This window comes from Trachemys scripta, chromosome 5, assembly GCF_013100865.1.
Source record: "Trachemys scripta elegans isolate TJP31775 chromosome 5, CAS_Tse_1.0, whole genome shotgun sequence".
Taxonomy (NCBI): domain Eukaryota; kingdom Metazoa; phylum Chordata; order Testudines; family Emydidae; genus Trachemys; species Trachemys scripta.
In genome coordinates this window covers 73309147-73334384 of record NC_048302.1, presented here as the reverse complement: position 1 = coordinate 73334384, position 25238 = coordinate 73309147, and the positions used below count along the sequence as shown (strand labels likewise).

Below are 25238 nucleotides of genomic sequence, written 5' to 3'. Positions count from 1 at the left end.
ATTTGTGTCAAGTTCTATTTCAGTGGAAATTCAAATTAATTAAAATGCAGAAAAACAGCATTTTATTTTTTATTAAATATAACTACTTTAAATGTGCTATATTCATAAACTTTTATCAAAAATGTTTTACATTTTAAGCTAACTGGGTTACTAAACAAAGGGGAAGCATTATCGGTTAGTGAATTGAATTGATTATTTCTGGTAAACATACTCTTCAAAAATTTAAAACTAGTAAATTTCATCCTCTCATATCTAATTTTTATTTATAGATTGGAAGAGGTAAAACCAAGCCTTCTGCCTTTTCATCTTCCAATCAGTTTCTTAACTTTGAATGGACTAATCATTGAACTAAACTAGTTAAATAAACCAAAATGAAGATATTCTCTCTGCATCTTCAGAAGAGGCTACTGCTGTCAAAGCTGGTTCAACAAACTATGGTTCCAAGTGGTTAGCTAGTGAGTCCCAGCAAAAACAATGAGGAGTCTTGTGGCACCTTAAAGACTAACAAATTTATTAGAGCATAAGCTTTCGTAGGATCTGAAGTGTTCAAAGTAAATAAATCTAAATATGCCTGCCTACTGTAATTTTCTCTCCATACATCTGAAGAAGCGGGTCATAGCCCACGAAAGCTCATGCTCTAATAAATTTGTTAGTCTTTAAGGTGCCACAAGACTCCTCGTTGTTTTTGCTGAAACAGACTAACATGGCTACACCCCTCTGAAATTGAGCCTCAGCAGTTCAGTGATCTGACTTTAAAACTTTACATCAAACATGTACTACTTATTTTTTGTATTCAATGTACATGATTTTATTATAAGTTGTCAATTTCAAATGTACTTTTAAATAGGGTTATTTTTAAAAAATCTTTTTTTTTGTTTTAAATCATCATTTTGTCTTTATGCACCCTGCATAGGCAGCATTTATGACTTTACACAATTTTAATTTGACACCTACACACCTGGAAAAGAAATATGGGTTTTTTTAATGCCATGTCGTCAGTTTTAGGAGGGACACTACTTGTTTTTTTTGCAGTCTTATCTTTTGGCCTATTCAATATCACTGGAATTTTGTAAGTCCTTGTCCACATATAGTGCACTTTTACTTGTGGCATTGTTAATTTTTTGTTACAAGAGTCAAAATCTGAGCTGTCCAAAATTAAATTAAATATCAGAGCATAAAATTAGCTTTTCTCTAAGATTTGTAATTAAGTTTACAACTGGTGTTTGTCTCCAGTCTCTGAAGCTTAGAACAATAGTAATAGTTTTGACATTTTTCTTCATTTTGATAAACCTGTGACTTTGGTAGAGACATTTTATTGGTTTAGCACTTATTACAAGAACACTAAGATCACAAGAGATTTTTTCAGAGCACCTGTTACCGGATATAAAAGTTTTACGGCTTTTAGTATTTTTGCCTGGAAAGCAATAGAGAAATTCAGACACTGTATAGCAATTATTTGAAGGTAAAGACATCAGAATTTTTTTTTTTAATATGGAGGGGAAATAGCTATAGTTGAGCAGTTCTGCTTGACAATGAAATCACATTTTAGCAAACACCCTGAAATTATTTTGGAAAACATTGATGCAGCTATGTTTTGACAGTTACGACTACATTTATTGTAACAGTAAATGCACATTTTACAATATGTTTCCTTACGTTTTCCCCCCACATAGGGTAAGGACTACCTTAAAGCAAATACAACATAATTTTTGTTCACAAAGACTATTAGCAGACATATTTCTAATATAAAAAGTGCCCTTTAACTCAATTTTTATACTCTAAACCTAACAATGAAAAAATAATTTGCCTCCCTCAGTGTCAAAAAAGGGAATAGATTTGTCTGAGATTCCACACTAAGGCACAACTTCCACAAATTGATGCAGTTTTACTACATATTTATAATTATTTAAAAGACTTAAGTACAAATCTTCAGGATATTACCAAAGATTTAAAGAATAGAGTGGCAGTTGAGTCAATCCTTCAGATTCCAATTCATACAGTTAAACAAACTTCGGTGTTTATGATCAATCCTCTCCATCTTTCCCCATCTGAAAATGCCTATATTTCTTTTACATACACATCGGACATACAAGTCACACAGCACAAGGTAACTACTGATCTTTGATTCAACAAAAATAACCATTGTTTATTCACAGCTGGAGAGGTTATAGTTCTTCCACAAATTAGTATAATGGTTCTTTTTTCTGAATTCCAACTCTCATTCCCCAAACTCCATATAATTAAACAAAGAGAAACAAATCTCAAATGGTAGAAGCAATAAAGTGATACCTAACTCTCTTGCAAAACAAGGGCTGGTAGTTAGGATGTACTATTTATTTGAGGCGCCAAAAATCTGTAATAAATTCAATAAACCCTTTGTGGAATAAAATTATTAACTTTAAACTAAAAAAAAGAAAAATGTTTGTTTTTTCCATATTTCATAGAATTCCTGAGATTTAACTTCCTCTGTAGCCTAGGGCCGATCAGCTAGCCTCTCTATCTCAGTTTCCACTTAGTAAAATGAGGACATTCCTTACTACCTCATAGGGATCGTGTGAGGATTAGGTTTGCAAGGCATTTTACGATGAAAAGGGCTATATCTTGTGTTATTCCTATTTTGTACAGGTTATTTAAAACATTTTCAGTCATTTTTATTATTATCTCTTGATACCCTAACCAGAATAACGTTTATTTGTTTGTTTTTTTTGGGGGGGGGGGGGGGGGGGGGGGGCGGGGAGGGAGAGGCAGGGGAAAGAGAAAGTGAAGCTGATGAGAACAGTGCCACTAACATGCTGATCAGGGAACCCAGCAAAAGGATTTCTAATACTATTTGATGCAAGAACAATTCTATCTGTGAACAACTGGTCTTCTCAGGCAGGTATTTGATATTATGCACAATTTTTAGAATAAAATATTCTACTGCCATCATTTTTTCTTTCATTTGCGCACATGATACTAGATGTGAACTAACCATCCAACTAAATAAAGCAATGCCCACATATTTATATATCAGATCCACAATACCATACAAATTTTTACAATCTATACAAAATTAAAAAACAAAAATTTTAATTTACATAATGTATTTCAATAATTTTCATTAAATAAGCTGTTTATTACTTACAAGCTATTTATTAAAAAAATAAGGTTAATAGAACACATTTTAGCGCTCAATAAAATATAATGGGGGAAGTGCTAAATATAGATTTATTAGAAAATAGAATAATTTATCCTAATCTAGATATTCATCAAAATGACTTCTCTTTTCCTGTTAAAGCTTCAATATTTATTGTATGGAAAGATTTTTTTAATTAAAAATTGAAGTATTTTGACTATGTTGTCATTTAATTTACACTATCACTCTTTAGAATCACATTTTACCAAGTATTAGATACAAACAAAAGGGCATACAGAATGTATGAAACTCAGCTGTATCTCAGTGGCAATTCATAAAAGCATAAATGCATACTGATGTATTTAAAAATGTCTTATGAATGTCACAGTTTCAGCTACCCCAGTATTTTGCTAATGTTCAGATATTTCTTTACTTGGTTTACAATTTGCTCACAAAAATTTACTGAAATGTTTTTAGTTGTCTGACAGTATTCTCTTTTTTAAAAAAACATGGCTGTCAATTATGTAAGGACATTTTTTTCTTTGGATTATCATATAACTTTATATATATAAAAATCTATTTTTCATTTTCTCATTTACATTTTGCAAAATTCAAATAATTGTCCTTCAGGAAGAATCAACTGCCATCTTTCTATCCTTCAACAATCAAGGTTAAATTAATGTTAACCCTACTGGATGTTACTTGTTTTAAGCACTACAGAGGAAAAAGTCTTATCAGAATGGGTTGAGTCGTATTCCTGTTCCTAATGGTGAGAAGGGATTCACTTTGGCCCACATCAAAGCATCATTCAGTGAAATAGCTGATTTTCCATCTTCAAGGAAAAACACTGGACCCTGTGAATGTTTGAGGAGGGAAGGAAAAAGATACACATCATGTCTCCATACTCCCAGAAGAGATGCAGTCTAGCAAATGCACATTTTTACTTCATCTGAGATGAAAATGGATAAAGAATACAATGCTAATTTATGTAATAGCTTTACAGGCTTAAAAAGTTATACCTGTTATAATCAAGTCTGACTAAAACTTTCATACTCAATTTATAATGCTATATTTATCAGGTAAACAGATGTGTCCTAAAAATCTGCAAGCCCAAATTTCACATTTCCTAAATTCCTGAGTTAGCTACATCTTAAAATAATAATTCTGTAATATTTACAAACTATCTTATAGTTAATTAATTCTTCCTGTGTGGCTATTGAGTATGTATACTCTCCTGTCGACATAATTACTGCACCTCCCTGAGCAGCAGTAGCGCTTGTCACTCAGGGGGGTGGCTTTTTCACACCCACAAGTGACTTATGTTATACCGAAGTAAGCGCTGGAGTGTACAAGCCCACAATGTCTTCAAATGGCAGCATGGTCTAGAGAAATGTGCCTGGCAGAGTTGAGAATCTCGGTCTGTTTCCCTATCTGTAAAAATGGCAATAATAATAATATGTACCTCACAGGAATTTACTGAGGATTAATATATGTTAAATACTTTGATCACAAAGCACTGTATAAGTCATAAATGTAATTGGAAGCTGATAGTCATGTTTGAAAGTGTATCCTTTATATTATTTAATTATGGGGAAAAGATGAGAACTGTCCTCTGAAGGATCACCCATGTATGTTTTTAATTCATGTAATGGCTCCTGGGTACTGTAGTGGTTGGCACTCTAGAAATGCATATTATAACACATATTTTCAACACATTAAGGACAGTGTGAAGTCTAAAATAAAACTTTTAAATTGTTTTCAAGTCAAACCACGGTGAGGTTGGCAATAGCTCGCATATATTAAAACAGCATATGCTAAGACAGGGGTGGGCAAACTTTTTGGTCCGAGGGCCACAGCTGGGTGAGGAAATTGCATGCAGGGCCATGAATGTAGGGCTGGAGCAGGGGCTTGGGGTGCGGGAGTGGTACAGTGTGCAGGAAGGGGCTCAGGGCAGGGGGTTGGAGTGCAGGAGGGGGCTCAGGGCAGGGGGTTGGGGTGCAGGAGGGATTTGGAGTGCAGGCTCCGGCCTGGTGCCGCTTACCTGGAGCAGCTCCGGGGTGGCAGCAGCACGCAGCGGCGCTCAGGCAGGCTGCCTGCCCTGGTCTCGTGCCGGTCCTGGAAGCATCCAGCACCACATCCCTGCGGCCCCAGGGGGGAAGAAGGAGGGACAGAGGGCTCCGTGCACTGCCCTCACCTGCGGGCACCTGCCCCAAAGCTCCCATTGGCCGTGGTTCCCCGTTCCCGGCTAATGGGAGCTGTGGGGGGCGGTGCCTACAAGTGAGGGCGACGCACAGAGCCCTCTGCCCCCTCACTCCCAGGGGCCGCAGGGACGTGGTGCCGATCGCTTCCGGAAGCTGCGTGGGGCCCATGATGCCACAGGGGTGGCAATCCCGCGGGCTGGATCCAAAGCCCTGATAGGCCGGCTCTGGCCCGCAGGCCTTAGTTTGCCCACTCCTGTGCTAAGAGACATTTTTATTCCTTATACAGACTAAAAACTTTTGACTGCTCCAATTGGGGATTTCAAACATTTTTTCCTCCTGAAATTTTTCTTTTCTGTATAGCCTACTGTAGTTAAGGCCAGTGTCCTCCAAGGCAAAATGGCAGCTTCTGCCATTGCAGGGTACTCAATAGCAATATTCCAACTTGCCCCTTCTTCCTCAGAGGTTTTCTTTGAGAATGCTGCAAGCCTCAACTATTTTCAATTTTTATTCAGTCTCTTCACTTGAAAACAATTGGTTTGACTGTCTTTAAAGTAACTGTTATTTTATGAAGTATTCCAAAAAGAGCACTCAGGCTCCATAAAATGGTACCTGTATCCTTAACCCTGTCAAACAAGAGATGTGAACATCTGAGTGACTAGGAAGATTAGACCCAGTGACGTAATCTGGTCCAATAATTCCTTTAAGAGGCTCTTCTTTTATTCGTGATACCAATGTTGAATAAACCATTCTCTGTGATTCGGATGGAGGGGTATATGATAATTCATCAGTAGATCTGAGAGTAAAATATATTTCATTTTAAGCTATGCATTTCATTTGCAGTATACCTCAAGATGCACAAAAACAAAGATTATTATTTCAAAATGAAGTATCTTAATTTTTACATAAATTGATATAGTCATATTCTACAAAGAAAAAATGGGATAAACATTGTATTTACAATGAGCATATTTAAATCATAGTAATTTTATTATGATAACTTTATGTTTCACACGTACTTGTTGACTAACTGAGTACAAGCTCTCCAAGCATCTAGTTCCTCAGAAAGCTGTTCAATTTTCAGGGGTACAGATACCTCCCGTCGTTTTAAAAGCTGACTAAAAAAAGAAATAAAAACTAATTAAAATATCTTCCCACAGAAAAAAATTAAATCAAGAAAATATACATTGTTAGAATTGAAGGGAAAAGAAGCTAGAAATTAGCAATACGAATCTGTCTTTGAGTAAATGTTGAATTGACCGTAAAATTGGATATTTTTGCTATACCACTAGAGTTAAATTTAGGAATTATTAGTTTTTATATTTTCATATATAATTATCTTGATTTAACTGCAGAGTTTTCCTTTGAAGTCTATTTTTAAAGCTATATGCGCTTTTTTTTTTAAATGACAGTTATTGAATCTTATAGGAATTGTGTGCCTTGATACGTATTACTGACTGGTGTATGCTGAAATGATAAATACAATATCTGAGGATGTTGGAGGGCTAAGTGGATCAATGTAATGTTATTTAGCACAATATCTGAAACAACCTTGTCTTGTCTGAGTACATGTGGAAATAGGAATTTTCAGAAAACTAACACTGGACCTAATTTTACATAAACCAGAGCAAGAAAAGAGGGACAGCTTTTCAGTTTACTCAGTCCCTGATTCTACAAGCATGCATGTACTTATGTTTAAGCATATATACAGGGCCATTTGACTTTACTGGGACATCTTATGTGCTTTGTTGGATTGGAGCATAAAAAGCTATGAGGTCAGATTGTCGTGGATTTTATAGGTCTTGCAGGGTCAGGCTAAAGAAATACAGCTTTAGAGGGTCCTTGTTCTCCTGAAACCTACATGGATTCTGTGAGTCCCAGGACGCCTCAAAGCTTGATGTCTTAAGTGTCACAAATAGATTATTACTAACCTATTTTTCCTTAGCTTCTTGTTTCTCTTATAAAAGAGAATATCTCATCCTGTTATTATTTCCCAAATCAATTTCAGTCAAATAAAATTATAAAGTACAATTGATAACTTATGATAAAGCAAGGAGAAGATCTAGAATATCTATTTACTTATAAAAAATAATCTTTTCTTTCAGGACCACACAGTTTGACTGAGGCCCAAATTCTGTTTTCAGGCTGACCTTGTGCCTGTGCAATGCAAGAAGCCAATGGAGCTCTGGGTGAGCATAGGAGTACATCCACATGTGCTCATTGCGTGAATGGGACTTTAGATTGATAAGCTTCTGGGGGCAGGGGCTCTCTCTTACTATGTATCATAATCCTGATGAAGGCTCCTGGGTGCTACTGCAGTGCAAATAGATATACAATTAATATTACCTTGTGTATTCATAAAGTGCAGGTACAATGCTAGCATACTGTCTTCTAATAGCAAGTAAAGCACCAGCGTAACCAGACAATATCAGCAGCTCATTCCGAACTCTAAAAATAGAAAAGGATCAAAGGTAATCAGAGTTTTCAATCATCTGTAGAAACTTTAAACAGACTATTACTCTACTAAATAATTTAAAATATTGCTTGATCTGTGAATTTCTGTAGGGAATGTGTGTGCTGCCTGGTTGATTACATTTAAGTTCTAAACCAGATAACTGTAAACTACACTTCATCTGCTCAACACGGATTCCATTTATTGATTTTTATTTTTTCTTATGCTTCAGAATAAAAAGTGCCACACATGGACTCTGAGCATTTTCAGTTATTTAAAATAAATGCAAGTACAAGTTTCAGCCAGCTCACTCCTTTCAGTAGGCTACAGCTCCACATACAAACAATATCATCCCCACATATTAGCCAGTACTTCAGTCCTCTCTTCAAAAGCAGGGGCCATGGTTAAGGGCAAGTTGCACTTTAGATCCCTGGCTCCCCTGCACCCGTCTCCAGGGTGGAATCCAGTGTTCCAATCACTTTGGAACTGGATCTTTGGGTTGCAGCATCTGTTTCTCAAGAGTGTTAACATGACAGATTCAACTGGGTTTGGCACCTGTGAACTCTTTACCTCCAGGAGCCTGCAACAGCAGCCAAAAAAAAAGTGATAAAAACAGCTTCTTCGAAAGAAAGCATAACATATTAATTCACTCAAAAGTACAGATTATGCAGAGCAAAGGGTAAAAACGAAGGCCTATATGTCTATTTCCCTTTACCTAGCTCTTAACATTTCCTTACAAGCTTTGATAAATTCATTAATCTCTGAGTTAGGAGAAACAGCCTTCTTGCTGCAGCTTCTCTCTCTCTCTGAGACTCTCCACCAGGCAGCCTTTGATATCTCACACCTCCCCTTCTTTGTTCCACCAGGGTCTTTTAGACCAGTGTTGTTCAATGACGAGGCCGTGGACCGACACCAGTCCCTAAAATCTCCCTGACACAGTTTAGAAAGGCATCAAGATGGTTCCTGGTATCAAAAAGGTTGAGAAATGCCGTTTTAGAGTATGTCTACACTACAGTAAAACTCCCGAGGCTCAGGCTGTGGGACCCTCCCCCCTTGCAGGGTCCCATACCCCACGCTCCAGTCTGAGCCTGAACATCTACCACTGCAATTTTATAGCCCCGCAGCCTGAGCCCTGCAAGCCTGTCAGTTGCCACAGGCCAGTTGTGGGTGCCTGATTGCAGCATAGACAAACTCTTAAAGGTTTAGTATCCCCTTTGATTGTAGGCTTAGATCTGGGAAATGTAATCCTGGCTAGGAGGTGTACAGGGGCAATCCCCAATTAATAGCTTCTCCCATTATTCCCTTAAGGAGCCTTTTCTCTATCTTTGTTTTGTTTCCTATTTGCTTCCCCCCACAAAAGCCTCCTCTGATTTTATGCAATCAGGCACGATAATTTCAATTAGGTAAACTGAATGCATTATATCATATCTATAACCAGTAATAAAACTCCCACATTCTCTAAACCATGCAAAACATTTAGGCTTTGTCTACACTACACTGCTTTTAGCGACACAGCTGTGTCGCTAAAAATCGGGCAGTGCAAACGCTGTTTGTCGGCACTTTTGCCAACAAAATACTTCCTTCCCTAGGAGTGGAGTTCACGTTGTCAACACGAGAGCACTTCTGCCAACAATGAGCTGTTTACACTTGCACTTGCTGTTGCAACTTTTGTCTTTCGGGGCGGGGGGGGGGGGAGGCTTTTTAAGCACCTGTGAACGACAAAAGTTTGTCATTCAATTGGCAGTGTAGAGAAAGCCTAGGCACTGCAGCATACTCCTTAAGTCCTTAACTCCAGGCATTTCAGATCAGCAGCCGGAGGGCATACCAGAGCTCTGGGGCTCTTATGGAGAATGCTCTCTCTGTTATGCAGAGGAGGATTTACCATCAGTGTCTCTGGTGATCATGATTGCAACAGTGGCTTTGTCTACACTGGCAAGTGAATGACAAAACTTTTGTCATTCAAAGGTGTTAAGAAAACACCCCTCCTCACCCGCCCCCGAAAGACAAAAGTTTTGTCAAGGAAAAGCACCTTTTGTCAAGGAGCGCTCTCCTGCCAACAAAGCTACCGCCGCTCGTTGGGGTGGAAGTTTTTTGTAGGCAGAAAAGAACTCTCTTGCTGACAAAAAGCAGCTACACTGCATGCACGCATTTTAGCAGCACAGCTTCTAGCACACAGCCATGTCACTAAAAGCTACGTAGTGTAGACAAAGCCAGTGTATCATGAAGATAGATTTCAGAGTAGCAGCCGTGTTAGTCTGTATCCGCAAAAAGAACAGGAGTACTTGTGGCACCTTAGAGACTAACAGATTTATTAGAGCATAAACTTTTGTGGACTACAGCCCACTTCTTCGGATGGTGCTCAACTACACTTTGGCTATTTAAGGCTTTATAAGTTCAAGCCAATACCTTAAAATCTATCTGCAGAACCACGTGCTCTCTACAGAATGGCCTAGTTATCAACCAGACAGCTACCTTCTGCACCAGTTCCAGCTGCCTATTAAATTTAAGATGTATCCCCCACAGAGAGCACTGAGATAGTCTAACCTTGCAGTGACACAGGCATGAATGATAGTAGCTATATCTGAATTTGAAAGAGTATGTCATACTCATCTGGCCAGAAGTAGATAGTAAAACACCTTTTTGATCATGACAGTCACTTTTAAATGAAGTTATTGGTCTAGCCAGACTCTAGTTATTTAACAATGGCAGCTGAACACCCTCACTCTTTGGTGCAAATAAAATCTCCACTAACTCTTCGGGTTGTTTCTCTCAACCTACCAGCATCACCTGTCTTGTCTGGATTGAGCCTCAGCCAGCTTGCTCTCATCCATGCCCCAATTTCACCTATACACTGCATTAGTCTCTCAACAGCTCCAGCTTGGTCATTTGAATTGGAGAAATAAAACTTAAGGTCATTAGCCAGAAAACAATGCCATCTGAGTCTCTTCACTAACTCCTTTAATAGGCCAGATATACACATTGATACAAGAGGGGCAATAAGATGGAATCCTGCAGGACCCTACATGAGAGTGCCCTCACAGTTGACAAATAATTGCCTATTACAACTCTTTGGGTCTTCTCAGCTAGAAAAAGCAACCTCCACCCAGCTATTCCTGCCTGAGACGAAAGATGGGTCAGCAACACTTCATTATCAGCAGTTTCAAAGGCAGCTGACAGATCTAAAAGTCAGCAAGAATACCTGATCATTGTTACCTCAAAGGGAAAATTAAATGCAAGAAGTGCAGCCTGTGTACTAAACCCAGGTTTATGTCCATTTTGACTAGAGTGTCAAGGAGTTCTGAGGAAGCTAGATACTGTGATAGTGGTCTCACCACAACCTTCTTGACTACCCAAAATAGGGAATGCACAGGTTGTGGCCTGAAGTTCTCACAACACCTTCATCAATTCAGTGAAACTCAACCAGAAAAGATCTTGCATTTATTCCTTCAAGATCCTGCTCTGCTACTACAGATGCAGATAAGCTGGCCTGAATCTGAATTTAGGACCTAACCTTCAGTCCCAACATTTGCAAAACACCCATTGGCTCAAAGGAAGTTTGCCCATGTTAGGGCTGATGGATTAGATCATGTAGTTGTATTTGTTATTTTTATTCAGCTGGGTAAGCTGAGAGCTATGTTGTAAAGATATCCAAGTGATTGCTAGCTGTAGGAAAGATGTAGAACACATGACTGAAAACAAGGAGAAAGAGTAATCTTTAAAAAAAAGAGGGAAGTCTCAGTTTTATAGTCATGGGAAACATACTCACTCACTACATTTATGCAGCACTAATCTTTCAGTGCGTATATAGCTTAGAAGATCAAGAAAGGGACACACTGACTCCAAAGTCCAATCTGAGCTACTGATTTGTTCTGTTGAAAAATACAAACAAAAAATGAAAATGGTAAATACCAAAGCAGAAAGAAGCCAAACAAATGACTATATTGAGATTGGGTTCTTCCATTCACAAGCCTACCTTTAATATATTGAATGCCAAGAGGAAGGGCTTTTTCTGGTTCTGTACTTAACAAATAGTATTTTATGATTTCAAATATGTCCCCATTTGCCTGAGCAGTCTCTGCTAGCTGCATACACTCTTCTACACCTGGTAGATTACACTGGAAAACAAAGGTTTTACACAAGAAATAAATAGCTTTGTTTGAACATGGTAAGGTTCAAGAAACTACGGAAGTTCCCATAAAGCATAACAAAAACAGATTTTCTCTGATATGAAGAAAAGATCATTCTCTTTATTTAAAGGTAATAAAGATTTTTTCACGGACATGGAGTATCACTAGGAGAGTACACTTTAATCCCCTCTATAGGGATGCATACTGGTAGAGTCAGTAGACTCATAGACTCAGACTCTAAGGTCAGAAGGGACCATTATGATCATCTAGTCTGACCTCCCGCATGATGCGGGCCACAAAAGCTGACCCACCCACTCCCGGAAGAATTCTCTCCCTTGACTCAGCTGTTGAAGTCCCTAAATCATGATTTAAAGACTTCAAATAGCTGAGAATCCTCCAGCAAGCAACCCCTGCCCCATGCTGCGGAGGAAAGCGAAAAACCTCCAGGGCCTCTGCCAATCTACCCTGGACAAAAGTTCCTTCCCGACCCCAAATATGGCGATCAGCTGAACCCCGAGCATGCGGGCAAGATTCTCTAGCCAGACCCTCTGGAAAAAGTTCTCCGTAGTAACTTTTAATATCCCATCATTGACCATTGTTGCTAATTACCAGCGATGGCACATTATTGACCTATTGACTAAAATCACTTTATCCCATCAAACCATCCCCTCCATAAATTTATCAAGCTTAATCTTAAAGCCAGAGAAGTCTTTTGCCCCCACTGTTTCCCTCGGAAGGCTGTTCCAAAACTTCACCCCTCTGATGGTTAGAAACCTTCGTCTAATTTCAAGCCTAAACTTCCTGACGGCCAGTTTATATCCATTCGTTCTCGTGTCCACATTAGTACTGAGCTGAAATAATTCCTCTCCTTCCCTGGTATTTATCCCTCTGATATATTTAAAGAGAGCAATCATATCCCCCCTCAGCCTTCTTTTGGTTAAGGTAAACAAACCGAGCTCCTCGAGTCTCCTTTCATACGCCAAATGTCTGGTGAATGTCAGCCTAGGCATCTAAGAACTTTGTGAGGTCTTTCTGTGACAAACCCATTGTTTAAGAAGTCACTAGATGAGCAGTTTGAATCAAAAGTAAAGCAGTCAGAGGAAGAAGACTCTTCCAGACTACAGAGGAAGTCTGCCAGGCAAAGGAGCCAATGGGCACCAGATGCAGTACCACAGAGATCAGGGTAGCGGGGGAAGGAGGGATTCTTTAATATGACTTCAGAGAGAAGGGGACTATAAGCCCTATTTACAGGCGACTCTTATGACCATGAGCAATTGGAAACATTCTACCCTGGGGGGAATCCAAATTCTTATGGACAGAGGATCTGGCCTTAGTTTGCTACTGCACACATAATAAGAACAGTCACCACCAAGCTCTTACCATCAGCAGATTTCCAAGTGCTTTATAGAGGAGGTAAATCTCATTATTCTCATTTTATAAATGTGGAAACTGAGACACAGAGAAGTGAACGTGACTTACCCACAGTCACCCAGCAGGCCTGTAGCAGAGCTGGGAATAGAACCTACGTCTCCTGAGTCCCAGTCCAGTCTGATGGTCACTACATCAAACTGCCTTTATAGCATACCAGAAACCAAATACACATTTCTTATTGTGCATAAACTGATGGTAAAAGTCTTATGCAGATTAAACACAGAACAAAAATGTATATGAGAGATAATACAAAATATTATTAATATACAAAATAATATTCATAAGTGTTATGAATTTATCTACATATTAAGAAACAAATCAATACATAACCTCATTTTACTATTCAAGTAAATGTTTGTTTTTATTAATAAAAGTCCCTTAAATGTACCTTTTCATGTAGGTCATTTATCTCTGCTGTGGATCCAGGATAGAAAGCACATAGCTTTACTAGCTGCAGTTCATTATTGGGAGTCATCATGAGAAGATCTGCTGCCAAGTCCCTGTGCAAACAGAAAATGTACTCTCAACGACATGTAATGGTGGAGATGCAGTGTCAGAGGTAGGTCTGTTTTCTTTACACTCGCCTTTCCTCTTACACTGAAGAAATATGTGTTGTTGCTGGGGCAATGAAAAAGGGGGATCAGTCCAGTAATAACGGCTTATGAGGAGAGTATTGCCTCTTTTTGCCCTGTTCAACTCCAGGAAGTTGGTAAGGCACAAAGCTCCCAGAACTTCATGAAATCAACATTAGTCAGCACTAAAACTCACAGAAAAGTGTCTCGTAATTACAAGATGGGATTTCAAAAAAATTTTCAGGGATACATTTTCAGCCCACTGAAGATGGATTTGCCATTTATGAGAATCTCACTGCTGAAAATACATCCTTTATTATTTTTACTTCATCTCACATAAAAAAAGCTTATAGGGAATATTTATTTAAGAAATAATTAACACAGTAAGATTTTAAATAGTTATTTTATTCGGTGCCCAATACTTCCTTATCTTGGCTCCTGCTCTTTCCCCAGTGTTCTGTGCCTATTCCTTGCACCACTACAAGCACCAAATACGCACTACTCCAGGTTTGAACAACACTTCACTTGTTACCCAGGGAATGTAGCTGTTAGCCATAAACTTTAGCCTCTTCATCAGCACAGCTATCTCTGACTGATGTTCCTGAGTCTACAATCCCCACATTTGTTTTGCCAGTAATTGTAATTATTAATTAGGCCAGAACTGAATACACAGGAACTGAAGCAGGAGTGATATTGGGAAATGCACAATTTAGCTTCAAGCAAATACAGATTGAGGCCATTCACACACACACACACACACACACACACACACACCATCAAGTTTATGTCTGGACTGTTACCATCGGCCAAAGAGCATAATGCTCCTGGAGGTGAAGCAAGGTTGCCCTTCATTCCCTGCACTCTAACACATATTGGAGAAAAGGGCCATTTGGGTTCAAATGCTCCTCAAATGGGATGCAATGTCTTCTTGTTGAATTTTGGCACTATATGCTTTAATGGGAATAGAGAGGCTGGCATGTCCTAGTCATTATTCTGCCATTTTCTTATCACTCCCTTCCAGTGAGGGGTGCTTTTTCTTTTTCCAGCTCTACTTGATTTAGAATAGTTCTAATACCTTTAAGATAGGACCCTAAATGTGCATTCAGTTAAAAACAGAGAGTCAGAGTGATACAAATCCCCATATTTTTATTCTTCTAGTTTGTTTACTCTTCACTCGCAGAGTTTATGTGGTCATTTAAAAATGTTAGTGAATTGCTGCTTTGTAAACAACTTCTGCCCATCTACCATTCTTCAAAACATTTATATACATATTTTATCAACACTAGAAAAAAAACAAAGAACATAGTTTAAGGTTATTTTTAGTCTATGCTAAAATCATAGAGCTTCAATGGATTTTTTTAGAATCTCTCTCTTTAGAAACAACAAAGTACCTGTATCCAAGAGATGGAAAGCTAAAAGGAAGATATTGAAACAGTAATGAGCAAAAAAAAAAAATGTTTTTTGTTTACTAAATAGGGGACAAATTAATGAATAAACAGCGCTACCACTCCAACAAGAATATAAATTTGGCTTGGGAAACAGCAGCAGCAAATTATACCAACAGCTTGATTCTAACCCCCGTTGCAAAACTAAATCAACAAGCTATTTGGAATATCAGCTTGTGTCATTCAACATATAATAGCTAATTTTCCAAGATACACAGAAGCCATATCCAGAATACAACCTTTGTGGGATCCTGAAATGGCTTTCAAGATCTGTTCCTAAAATCTGTTTCCTTAAGATGGCTTTGCTGGCATGTACTGGCCTAAGTAGTTAGGGAAAAACTGTTTTAAAAAAAAAATTGGTAGAAGTTAGTTGAGACCATACATTGAAAATAACTGTTTAAAACAAAGGTTTCTGTCATCCAAAACTGTGTTACCTGAAATGTTTTTCAAGAACCAATCTTGAAAAGAAATTCAGGATCTAGCAAAAATAGTTCAGCTGAGGCCAGTGAAGTAGGAGTTAAGCTTTCAAGAAATAAATATTATTACGATTCATCTAAGGGAAAGAAGTGCCATTTTAGGAGTGGTAGGAGGTGATAGGCACAAACCAAAACTAAGCTGACATTATCAAACATTCAAAATAATTTCCCCAATATATTTTGTGTTTGTTTTTGAGAGAATACCACTGGATGAATGTATAGTAAAATGTTCCATCAATAACCTATTTCATTATCAGTTAATCAGGGATGGTCCGGTATTCTGAGAAAAGCACTATAGCAAAATAAGAGTGTTTCAGAATAGTGGGTATTTCTAAATTTAGATTAAGTTATGGAAAAGTAAAGATTTCTAAAGGGAGTTCCATATATGTTAGAAAAGCCAGGATTTCTGCTTCTCTTTATAATGAGATATAGGTATAGCATAGGTACACCTCTACCCCAGTATAACACGACCCGATATAACATGAATTCGGATATAACGCGGTAAAGCAGTGCTCCGGGGAGGAGGGAGGGGCTACGTGCTCCGGTGGATCAAAGCAAGTTCAATATAACGCGGTTTCACCTATAACGCAGTAAGATTTTTTGGCTCCCGAGGACAGCGTTATATCGAGGTAGAGGTGTATTTACTATTGCTATTTTGAAGTATCTGAAAGGGGTGGTGAACTGTGTTGCAGCAGTCTCTGGCTAAAAATTGGTGCAATAACTGTAAGTCTTAACACTGAGTTTACAAAGACTATACAATGTACACACAACTGTTGTCCCAGGAATATTACAAGCATTGGTTGTATTAACTGGGATGAGGTCTTTAGCTCAATGCAGTGGTTTCTTCTAAGGGCCTGTCTATATGAACAATTAGATGTGGCAACATGGGGTGTGAATCTACCCTGCTACCCTTCTGTGGTTTAACTGTTCCTGTGCACCCTGCTGACATGCATTAACAGTTTGTTAGAGTGCTTTCAGCTAGTCCCATTTCAAAGTAGACTAGATCAAAGTGCGCTAATGAACTGCTAATATGAATCATCAGGGTACATACAAAAAGAACGAGGAGTACTCGTGGCACCTTAGAGACTAACAAATTTATTTGAGCATAAGCTTTTGTGGGCTAAAACCCATTTCATCGGATGCATGCAGTGGAAAATACAGTAGGAAGATATATATACACAGAGAACATGAAAAAATGGGTTTTGCCATACCAACTGTCATTATACAAAGTAAAAACTGTTTCCTCATGCTAATTTCTTTTCCCCTACTGTTACTCACACCTTCTTGTCAACTGTTGGAAATGGACCATCCTGATTATCACGACAAAAGTTTTTTTTCTCGTGCTGATAATAGCTCACCTTAATTAATTACTCTCATTACAGTTGATATGGCAACACCCATTTTTTCATGTTCTCTGTGTATATATATCTTCCTACTGTATTTTCCACTGAATGCATCTGATGAAGTGGGTTTTAGCCCATGAAAACTTATGCTCAAATAAATTTATTAGTCTCTAAGGTGCCACGAGTACTCCTCATTCTTTTTGCTGATACAGACTAACACGGCTACCACTCTGAAACCTGTCATCAGGGTATATACAGTTAAACCTCAGCAGGTGAGTGCAGAATAGATTCACAGCGTCAGCTTTGTGGCAGTCTAATTGTTTGTGTAGACAACCCCTAAGTGTGCATGGGAAAGTTACAAGTGTTACAATTGTACCATTTCATCTGTCTTCCTAATTCTGTCTGCAGTGTTTCTTGTTCACAATTTACACAAAAGCAACTGTGCCCACAATGATGGTGTGTCCTACAGAATAAGAATCACCAGGAATCTTAGAATGCAGCGATTCAACTACTATTGTAAGATGTGTTGCATGTGAACATGCCAGAACTGTTTTGTCAAAATTTTTGCTGGCTGACATGCCAAACCATTGTAAAGACAAGAGCCATAAACCAATCATTTTATGCAATCAATGTTCCTGCAACAGTTTCCTTGATTAAACTAGACCTACTCTTCTGTGGAAAGGAGCTCAACTAAGCTACTCTTGGTGTATCTCTAACTGGGTGATCAAATACCAACTTTGACAGCAAAACTAAAACTTAGATCCTTTTAAAAACAGATTGACTGTCCCACATTAATTCCTATTTCTCTAAACAGAATACAAATCCTAAAATCATGCTGTTCCTGCACATGGCATCATCTTTTTCTCCCATTATATGTTGTGCTCTCTATCACAGAACAATAAGCCAAAAATTATACCCTGCCACAGTAAAATCAATGCATGGAGGACAATGTAATACAGAACCTTGTGAAATTTCTGCTGGATGACACAAAGGCATGGCCTACTTCTCCTGGGGGAAGTCAAACAGCAATTCCGTGGTATCTTAATAACTTCTCATCTCTCCTAGCTATATTTCCAGTGCCATACTAAATTACCCCCTCCCTCCTGGTGTTTATGCCTTACAATCCTTTTAAATACCACATCACATATTTTTATCTAAGCTGCTGTTCACTCTTCACTTATGGATCGCTTTTGGCCTTACTTCTTCCAAGTGACTTTTGTTAAGTTTCTTCCGCTGAGTGACTATTTTCACTCACTTTTATTAAATTAGTTTTAATTTCTTGATTTGGGGCAAGTGAAGGAGCTTTACGTGTTCAAATAGAAGTTAAGAGTTTAGTAATCATTGTGGAAACACTGCATCTGCTTACTTATTTACAATATGTATGCATGCGTGTGTGTGTGTGTGTGTGTGTGTGTGTGTGTGTGTGTGTGTGTGTGTGTGTGTTTTCTGAGATTAATGAGGAATTACGGAACATTTGGGTTCTTTATGTATTACCGGTCTGATACTGCTATTCTTGTTTAAGCAAAACTCCATCTGCCTTTAATAAGTTTGCCTGAATAAAAACGTCAGTATAAGGGCCTATATCTCATTTGGCATACTATTTCTCTGCATTAAATGTTCCAGATCTCACCATCTCTAGCTGGTGTATATTAAATGATATCTCAATTTCTATCTCATTTCTGCCTGCATCTGTCTCATAGAGCTACAGAGGATTCCAAATGATAGCTTTATTCATATCATCCTATGGACTTCTGTTATAACAACTTTGTGTTTTGTTAGAAAAAAAATCTTCTTTGGAGTAAGAAATTCTTACCATGTTGTTACTGTCATACATTTTCTTGCTAGTAACTCTAGAGCATAATGTGTTGCTTGCGCTGCACTTTCTCCTAAGACAGTACCCACACTGACTGCCAACTCCAGTTCATTTCCACGAATCAGGTTTGCCATGGCAAGCTTGCTCAATAAGAAAATCATATCAGTAAGTGACACAAGCACTTTTTAGGATTCACTGTGACTAGCATGTTACATTCAGTTGTGAGATTGCGCTTTCTACAGAGTGACAAAACATGCATTAATTAAATAAACTAAAACTTAAAAGTTCTGCCTCTGAGAGGACTCGAGAATTGTCTACCACATATCTCTGATCTTTTTATGAACAGAACTGCTTTCCTTTGGCCCAAACTCTAACATCATCCTTTGTCCGGCCAAATTGTCTAGAAAACAAATATAAATTAACATTGTTTCAATAGAATCTACTATTGTCAGTTCCCAGCACGGACTGCAGGGGTGGGAGAAGCCATGCTGCCCCCTGCTCCTGAGCCCAGGAGACTTTAGAATGGAGGTACGAGCTTCCCCATCCTCATCCCACCCTCTCTTTGGGGTAAAGAGCAGCTGAGGTGCCAACAAGGACTGCAATGACAGGAGAGGCCACAAGACCTTTAAACACTTCTAGTTACGCTGTAACATAGGCACCGCCTAATTGTCTGCTTTCTCTCCTCATCGCCCACTATCTTGGAATATATTTCTGTGTGGAGGCCAGAGTGGAAAAAGGACACAATGGTACAGCAATGGTGGAGCACCAGGACAGAGCGAGAGAGAGAGATGATGGTGATGGTTCGAAGTAAGGTAAATTAAAAAATAAACTAACCAAAAGAAATGTATTTTTTACATTTTGTGTATATGTTGTCTATTACTGTTTGCCTGTCTTGCTTATTTAGAGTGCAAGTCTTGTATTTTCCTGTATGTTTTCACACCATGTAGCACAATAAGATCCCTATTCTTACTGGGGCAACACAGCAATACAAATAGTAAACACTAATATTTCTATTTCCCTATATTTAGAACTTATATTTATTCATATAATATTACATAAAATAATTTTTCTTTGCCTAAAAGTGATATCCTGGCCACACTGAAGTCAATGGCAGTTTTGTCATTGACTTTCATGGGGCCAGGATTTCACTCTATCAATGAGAATGAATAAAAAGTCATACTAAATGCAAATAATATATTTTTAAAATTACATAAATGTAGTCTGTTTTAGAAAATATGCTACAGCTTTCAATATAAAAAATAACCTACTATTGGTCTTTTCCTCTGTACAGAATAAAGAAAAAATATTACCTCAATATTCTCAACAGCTAGATGGCAACATGCTGCAAGCACTGCACGGCCATCCTGGAAATACCACTCTGCCAGTTCTTTACTGACTCTGTGGAGGAGTCTGTAACAACAAAACAGGAATTCTGCAAGAACACTTCTAAAGTTAATAACGAAAGCACCTGCAATCTTTATAAGTAAGGGAATCAAATGCGGTTGAGCACACTAACAACTCAACCAGAGAAGTTACCGACCCACTTTATTAAGATTATTCATCTTATTAACAGCACTAGACTTCAGCAACACAATCAGACCAAGCTATTTTTTGGATCCTGGATTTTGACTGCATCAAAGTGGAGGACTAGAAACACAAATGTATATTTCCATGTTATTGTAAGCCACTTGGGGCTGAGACCATCTTTTTGTTCTGTGCTTGTACAGAACCTAGCCTGGTTCTGGTCCATGACTAGTGCTCCTAAAGTTATACAAATACTAGGGCTGTCAATTAATCACAGTTAACTCACGCGATTAACTCAAAAAAATTAATCGCAGCTTTAATCACACCATTAAACAATAGAATATCAATTGAAAGTAGAAGTAGGACTGAGTGGACTTGTAGGCTCTAAAGTTTTACATTATTTTGGTTTTGAGTGCAGTTATGTAACAAAAATATCTACATTTGTAAGTTGCACTTTCACCATTAAGAGATTGCACTACAGTACTTGTATGAGGTGAATTGAAAAATACTATTTCTTTTGTTTATCAATTTTACAGTGCAAATACTTGTAACCAAAAATAAATATAAAGTGAGCACTGTGTACTTTATATTCTGTGTTGTAATTGAAATCAATATATTTGAAAATGTAGAAAACATACAAAAATATTTAAATAAATGGTATTCTGTTATTGTTTAACAGTGTGATGAATCATGATTAATATTTTTAATAATGTGATGAATCACAATTAATTTTTTTAATTGCTTGAGAACCCTAACAAATACTAAGTACTACTACTACTACTAATAAGCACTTGCGCATTTACAGGATGCTGATTTTACTATGTGCACATCAATACATAGCTGCACATTTGTCCTCAGAATTGGAGCAACAGCACTACATTTTTAAAAGGTCACTGTGTACCTGCCAAATTTACCTGAACATCCATCTGCTTGCTCAAAAACCTGACTATGAAAATCAGATAACCGCACAAGCAAACAGATACTTGTGCTTGCACTTGCACATGCCCAGCTGTGCACGCATTACATGATTTATGTTTTTCAATGTAGGTGCAAACATGGGTACATTCATGGGTTTTATTGTGAGCATGTTCGATGGGGAGTCCACCCCACACTCTCCCTGTAGGGGTTAATGGAGGCGAGATAGATCAATAAACCTATTAGGTGGCTGACTGGGAGAATGAAGGCTGAAAGGAAAGCCCTAATTAGGGGAAGCTCACCTGTGCAAGAACAGGTGGGGCTTCTATAAAGCCAGGGAGCTGATAGCAGAGAGGAAGTGGTCTGTAGTCACTCCCTGGGTGAATAGAGGTTGTTTGGGACTATTGAGGGTAGTGCAGAGTTAACTCCTTGGGAGCAGGGAGTTTAGTCGAGCACACTCACACATGAGAAAGAGTAGCAGCAGGGCATGCAGCGAGCAGCAGAAGGGGGCCTTGAACCTGAAAAGAGCTGATTCTCCAGAGTGGCTAGGAGCAGACACCACCTGCAGCGAGTGGACCCTGCGACGGCATGTCAGCTGTCACTATTTGAAAATTTGGCCATTAGTGTCCACTATGTGGCATATTCCTCTTTGGTGAAATGCAGTGTTGCCTTCAGGAGCAGGGGAGGGGTTATGGGAAATATAGAAATAATTAACCTGATGTTACTTACTAAAACATATTTTAGTAAAGTTTTAAATGTCATGAAAATTAAGAAAGTTCTGTTGGTATTAAATAACTCTAAAACGTAGTCATAACAAGCATTTCAAGCCTAATTTATCTGGAAAAATCCATTTGGAGCCAGGAGTGGACATTCACTGATGGGATCGTTAATGCAGTAGCAGTTAGTTAATGCAGAGTCTGCTAATAATTAAGTATAGGGGAATATAAATGTCTGTTTCCTAGACTCTACACTACTGATGTCAAATCCAAATACCAAGACTTCCAGTGTAGTTATTGTCCTTGAGTGCTTTATACTCTGAACTAAAAAATTTACGGAAAAACTTAAAAAGAAGTGACTTCTCTGTAGACTCACTCATTGTAATCTTCCAAATTTCCATCAGTATTTGAAGATCCATTTGATGCTGAAAGCTGTAAGATTTGCATATTTCCCTCACAAGCTGCCTAGAAACCAACAAATTAATCCATCAACCATAAAATACTTTTTCAACCAGACAATTTGACACAGAATCCCTTTTGAAACCTGAGGGCAGTAAAGGAAACATTCTAACTAATAAACTAGTTTAGAGCAACTCTGTTCCCAGGACCTTCTTAGCCATGCAGGAGAGTAAGAGGAAGCAAGACACTCCCGCATCCCTACTGCAGTTGCAGGAGGTCTTCCCAGATTTCAGGCCCAAATAAATATGATGGATGCTCCCTTTTCTAGAAGCAAATGGACAGGGAAAGAATGAAGAATAAGCAGAGCCATGGCTCTGCTTCTCAATATGCCTGCCAGCAGAGGTGGATGCCTGTGAAAATTCAGGGTTGCAGAAAATTACTTCCCACCTGGAGTAAGACAGGAGCAGCCCAGGACTCAGTGACAATTCCTTCCTGGACTCCACCTGGGGCAATGCAGCTATATGCCACTACACAGTCAGGGTTGAGTCAAAATGCTCAATATAGCCTTTAGTGATTTTATTGCTTACAATTGTTATCTGATTAAGCCCTCGAAACAAGAAAGGCCAACAATGCTATGAACTACAGCAAAAGCATCATGGTGATGTTTCCCAGAGCCAAACAACTAAAAAGATCAATCCTAGCTGTATTGCTTTAAGATTCAAGGAAAATAATTAGGCTGTGCATGAGTATACATCTAAGCTTTTTCCTCAACAGAATAGAATAACTATTGCACAAAAGCAATGTGAACATGGGACTTTAAAAAACAAAACAAAACATGCATCAAAAATTCACAATGATTTAAGCTAAGACCACAAAAGCATTCTAGGGTAGTCAGACCCAAGATAAAGCCTTAGGGCAACCTTACTTACTTATTTATGCATGTAAACTCTTTAAAATCAATGGAAACCACTTGCAATGAATAAAGCAAGAGAGAGTTGACATTCAGAGAAAAAAATAGACAAAACATTCTGTCTTCTAAACATCATTTTACAGACACGATCCTACATCCCTTCTGCACCATGAGCTCAAATACAAATTTGGGGTGGCACAAAGAAGGCAAAAATGGGCAACAAATATTTTCAAAGTTGGCCTATTAGTCACACTGAACACATTAACAAAGTCAGATATTTAAAACTGTATATTTTCTGCAATATTCTGAACTTTAGAAGCACATTTTTAGCACTTTGCTGCATAGTTTCATTGATCACATTTACTATCCTGCCTTTTTTTTTTTGTATTTACATTAATCAAACTATTTGTTGTGAAGATCCTCTGAAAGATAGGACAGCAATTAGAACAGTGCAGAATTATCCTAACAGGGCCCAATCCTATACTCATTCAAATCAATGGCAGTTTTGTCAATGACTTCCATGTATAAAATCTCCAAATACGAGACCCCTTTCATGGTTTCCAAGTAAGAGTTGGCCAGCTGAATACATGAGTGACATGTGGGATTGGGATTTTTGGCCATTTAACAGAAGTGCATGTGTCTGACCTATTAAATATATGCTTAATCTCTGATTTAGTGCTGAAAGGTCAGCAATGAATAACTAAATTTACCCCCCTTTCCAAAAGTATTTACTCAATAGCTCAGGGGTTCTCAAACTTTTTTTGCTGGATCCTCCTTTGAAAATACTTCAGGCTGGGATAACCCCCCTTTCCCCCCCCCCCCGCCAAAGTGATAGCAAATTACTGTACATATTCATACGAGCATACTCGTGATATTGCCATCCTTACTTCTGCGCTGCTGCTGGCGGTGGTGCTGTCTTCAGAGCTGGGTGGTTGGAGAGTGGTGACTGCTGTACCCCTCTTCTCCTCCAGCCTGCTCTCCTCCCAACAATATTTGTTTTATCTCATGACCCCTAAAATAGCTTGTGACCCCTTTTTGGGTTGGAACCCCCAGTTTGAGAAATGCTGCATTAGCTCATGATAAATATGGACTAATATCCATGTCAGCAATAATACCTGTGCAACAAGCAGAGCCTCTTTAAGTTGGCCTCTTGAAGTAAAAAAAGTGACTAGTTTCTCCACATCACCAGTAGCTATGCAGTATGGGATAACATCATCATTTTCCTCCTGAATTAACTGGTCAGCTCTCCTAAATGAAATTAAAAACGACCTGGCTGTTTAGTTTTATTTGGTGTTAGATATATTTTTAGCACCCCAGTGGTACATCTAGCAGTAGAAAGATCATTAAAACCCATCTGCCTTGCCAGACTCCAAGAGACATTGGGTGTATCTACACAGCCCAAGGCAGTGAGCTTCCCAGCCTGGTTGACAGCTTTGGGATCATTCCTAAAAATAGCTGTGTAGACAGCACTTTGAAGTTGTGGCTAGGGCCGGAGCTCAGGCTGTGAAGCACCTCCCCTCCCCCGCTCTAGGCTTCAGAAGAGGAGCTCCAACCCAAACTGCTATATCTACACAGCTATTTTTAGTATGGTAGCACAAATCCAAGTCTGTCAACCCAGGCTCAGAAGCTCGCTGCCCCAGGCTCTGTAGACATATCCTTACAAGCTATACAAGATTCTCCCATGAAGACACAACATTAAAAGATTTCAAGCCTCATCACAGATTCTCCCCCAACCCTTAAACTTACCAAATAATATAGTTTTAAAATATTCCATGCTTTATATATATATATATATATATATA

The 25238-nt window shown here is 38.5% G+C and overlaps 1 protein-coding gene across 7 annotated transcripts in view; it reads right to left on the bottom strand.

Annotated features, from left to right (window-relative positions):
• Positions 1-2720: 2720 nt before the first annotated feature.
• WDR17 (WD repeat domain 17) overlaps positions 2721-25238 on the bottom strand; it is a 107157-nt gene continuing 84639 nt past the window's right edge. For 5 of the 7 annotated variants that reach the window (XM_034771139.1, XM_034771137.1, XM_034771138.1 and 2 more), the window contains 12 exons: positions 24552-24684; positions 22504-22592; positions 20283-20382; positions 18973-19112; positions 15287-15307; positions 13712-13823; positions 11739-11880; positions 11532-11634; positions 7660-7761; positions 6333-6431; positions 5926-6109; positions 2721-3969 (listed from right to left, as the gene is read on the bottom strand). In XM_034771139.1, coding sequence (XP_034627030.1) covers positions 3850-3969; positions 5926-6109; positions 6333-6431; positions 7660-7761; positions 11532-11634; positions 11739-11880; positions 13712-13823; positions 15287-15307; positions 18973-19112; positions 20283-20382; positions 22504-22592; positions 24552-24684 — 1345 coding nt within the window. In that variant the 3' untranslated portion in view covers positions 2721-3849. Of the gene's footprint in view, positions 3970-5925; positions 6110-6332; positions 6432-7659; positions 7762-11531; positions 11635-11738; positions 11881-13711; positions 13844-15176; positions 15178-15286; positions 15308-18972; positions 19113-20282; positions 20383-22503; positions 22593-24551; positions 24685-25238 lie in introns of all 7 variants that reach the window. The other 2 variants (XM_034771140.1, XM_034771136.1) reach the window with 2 other exon arrangements.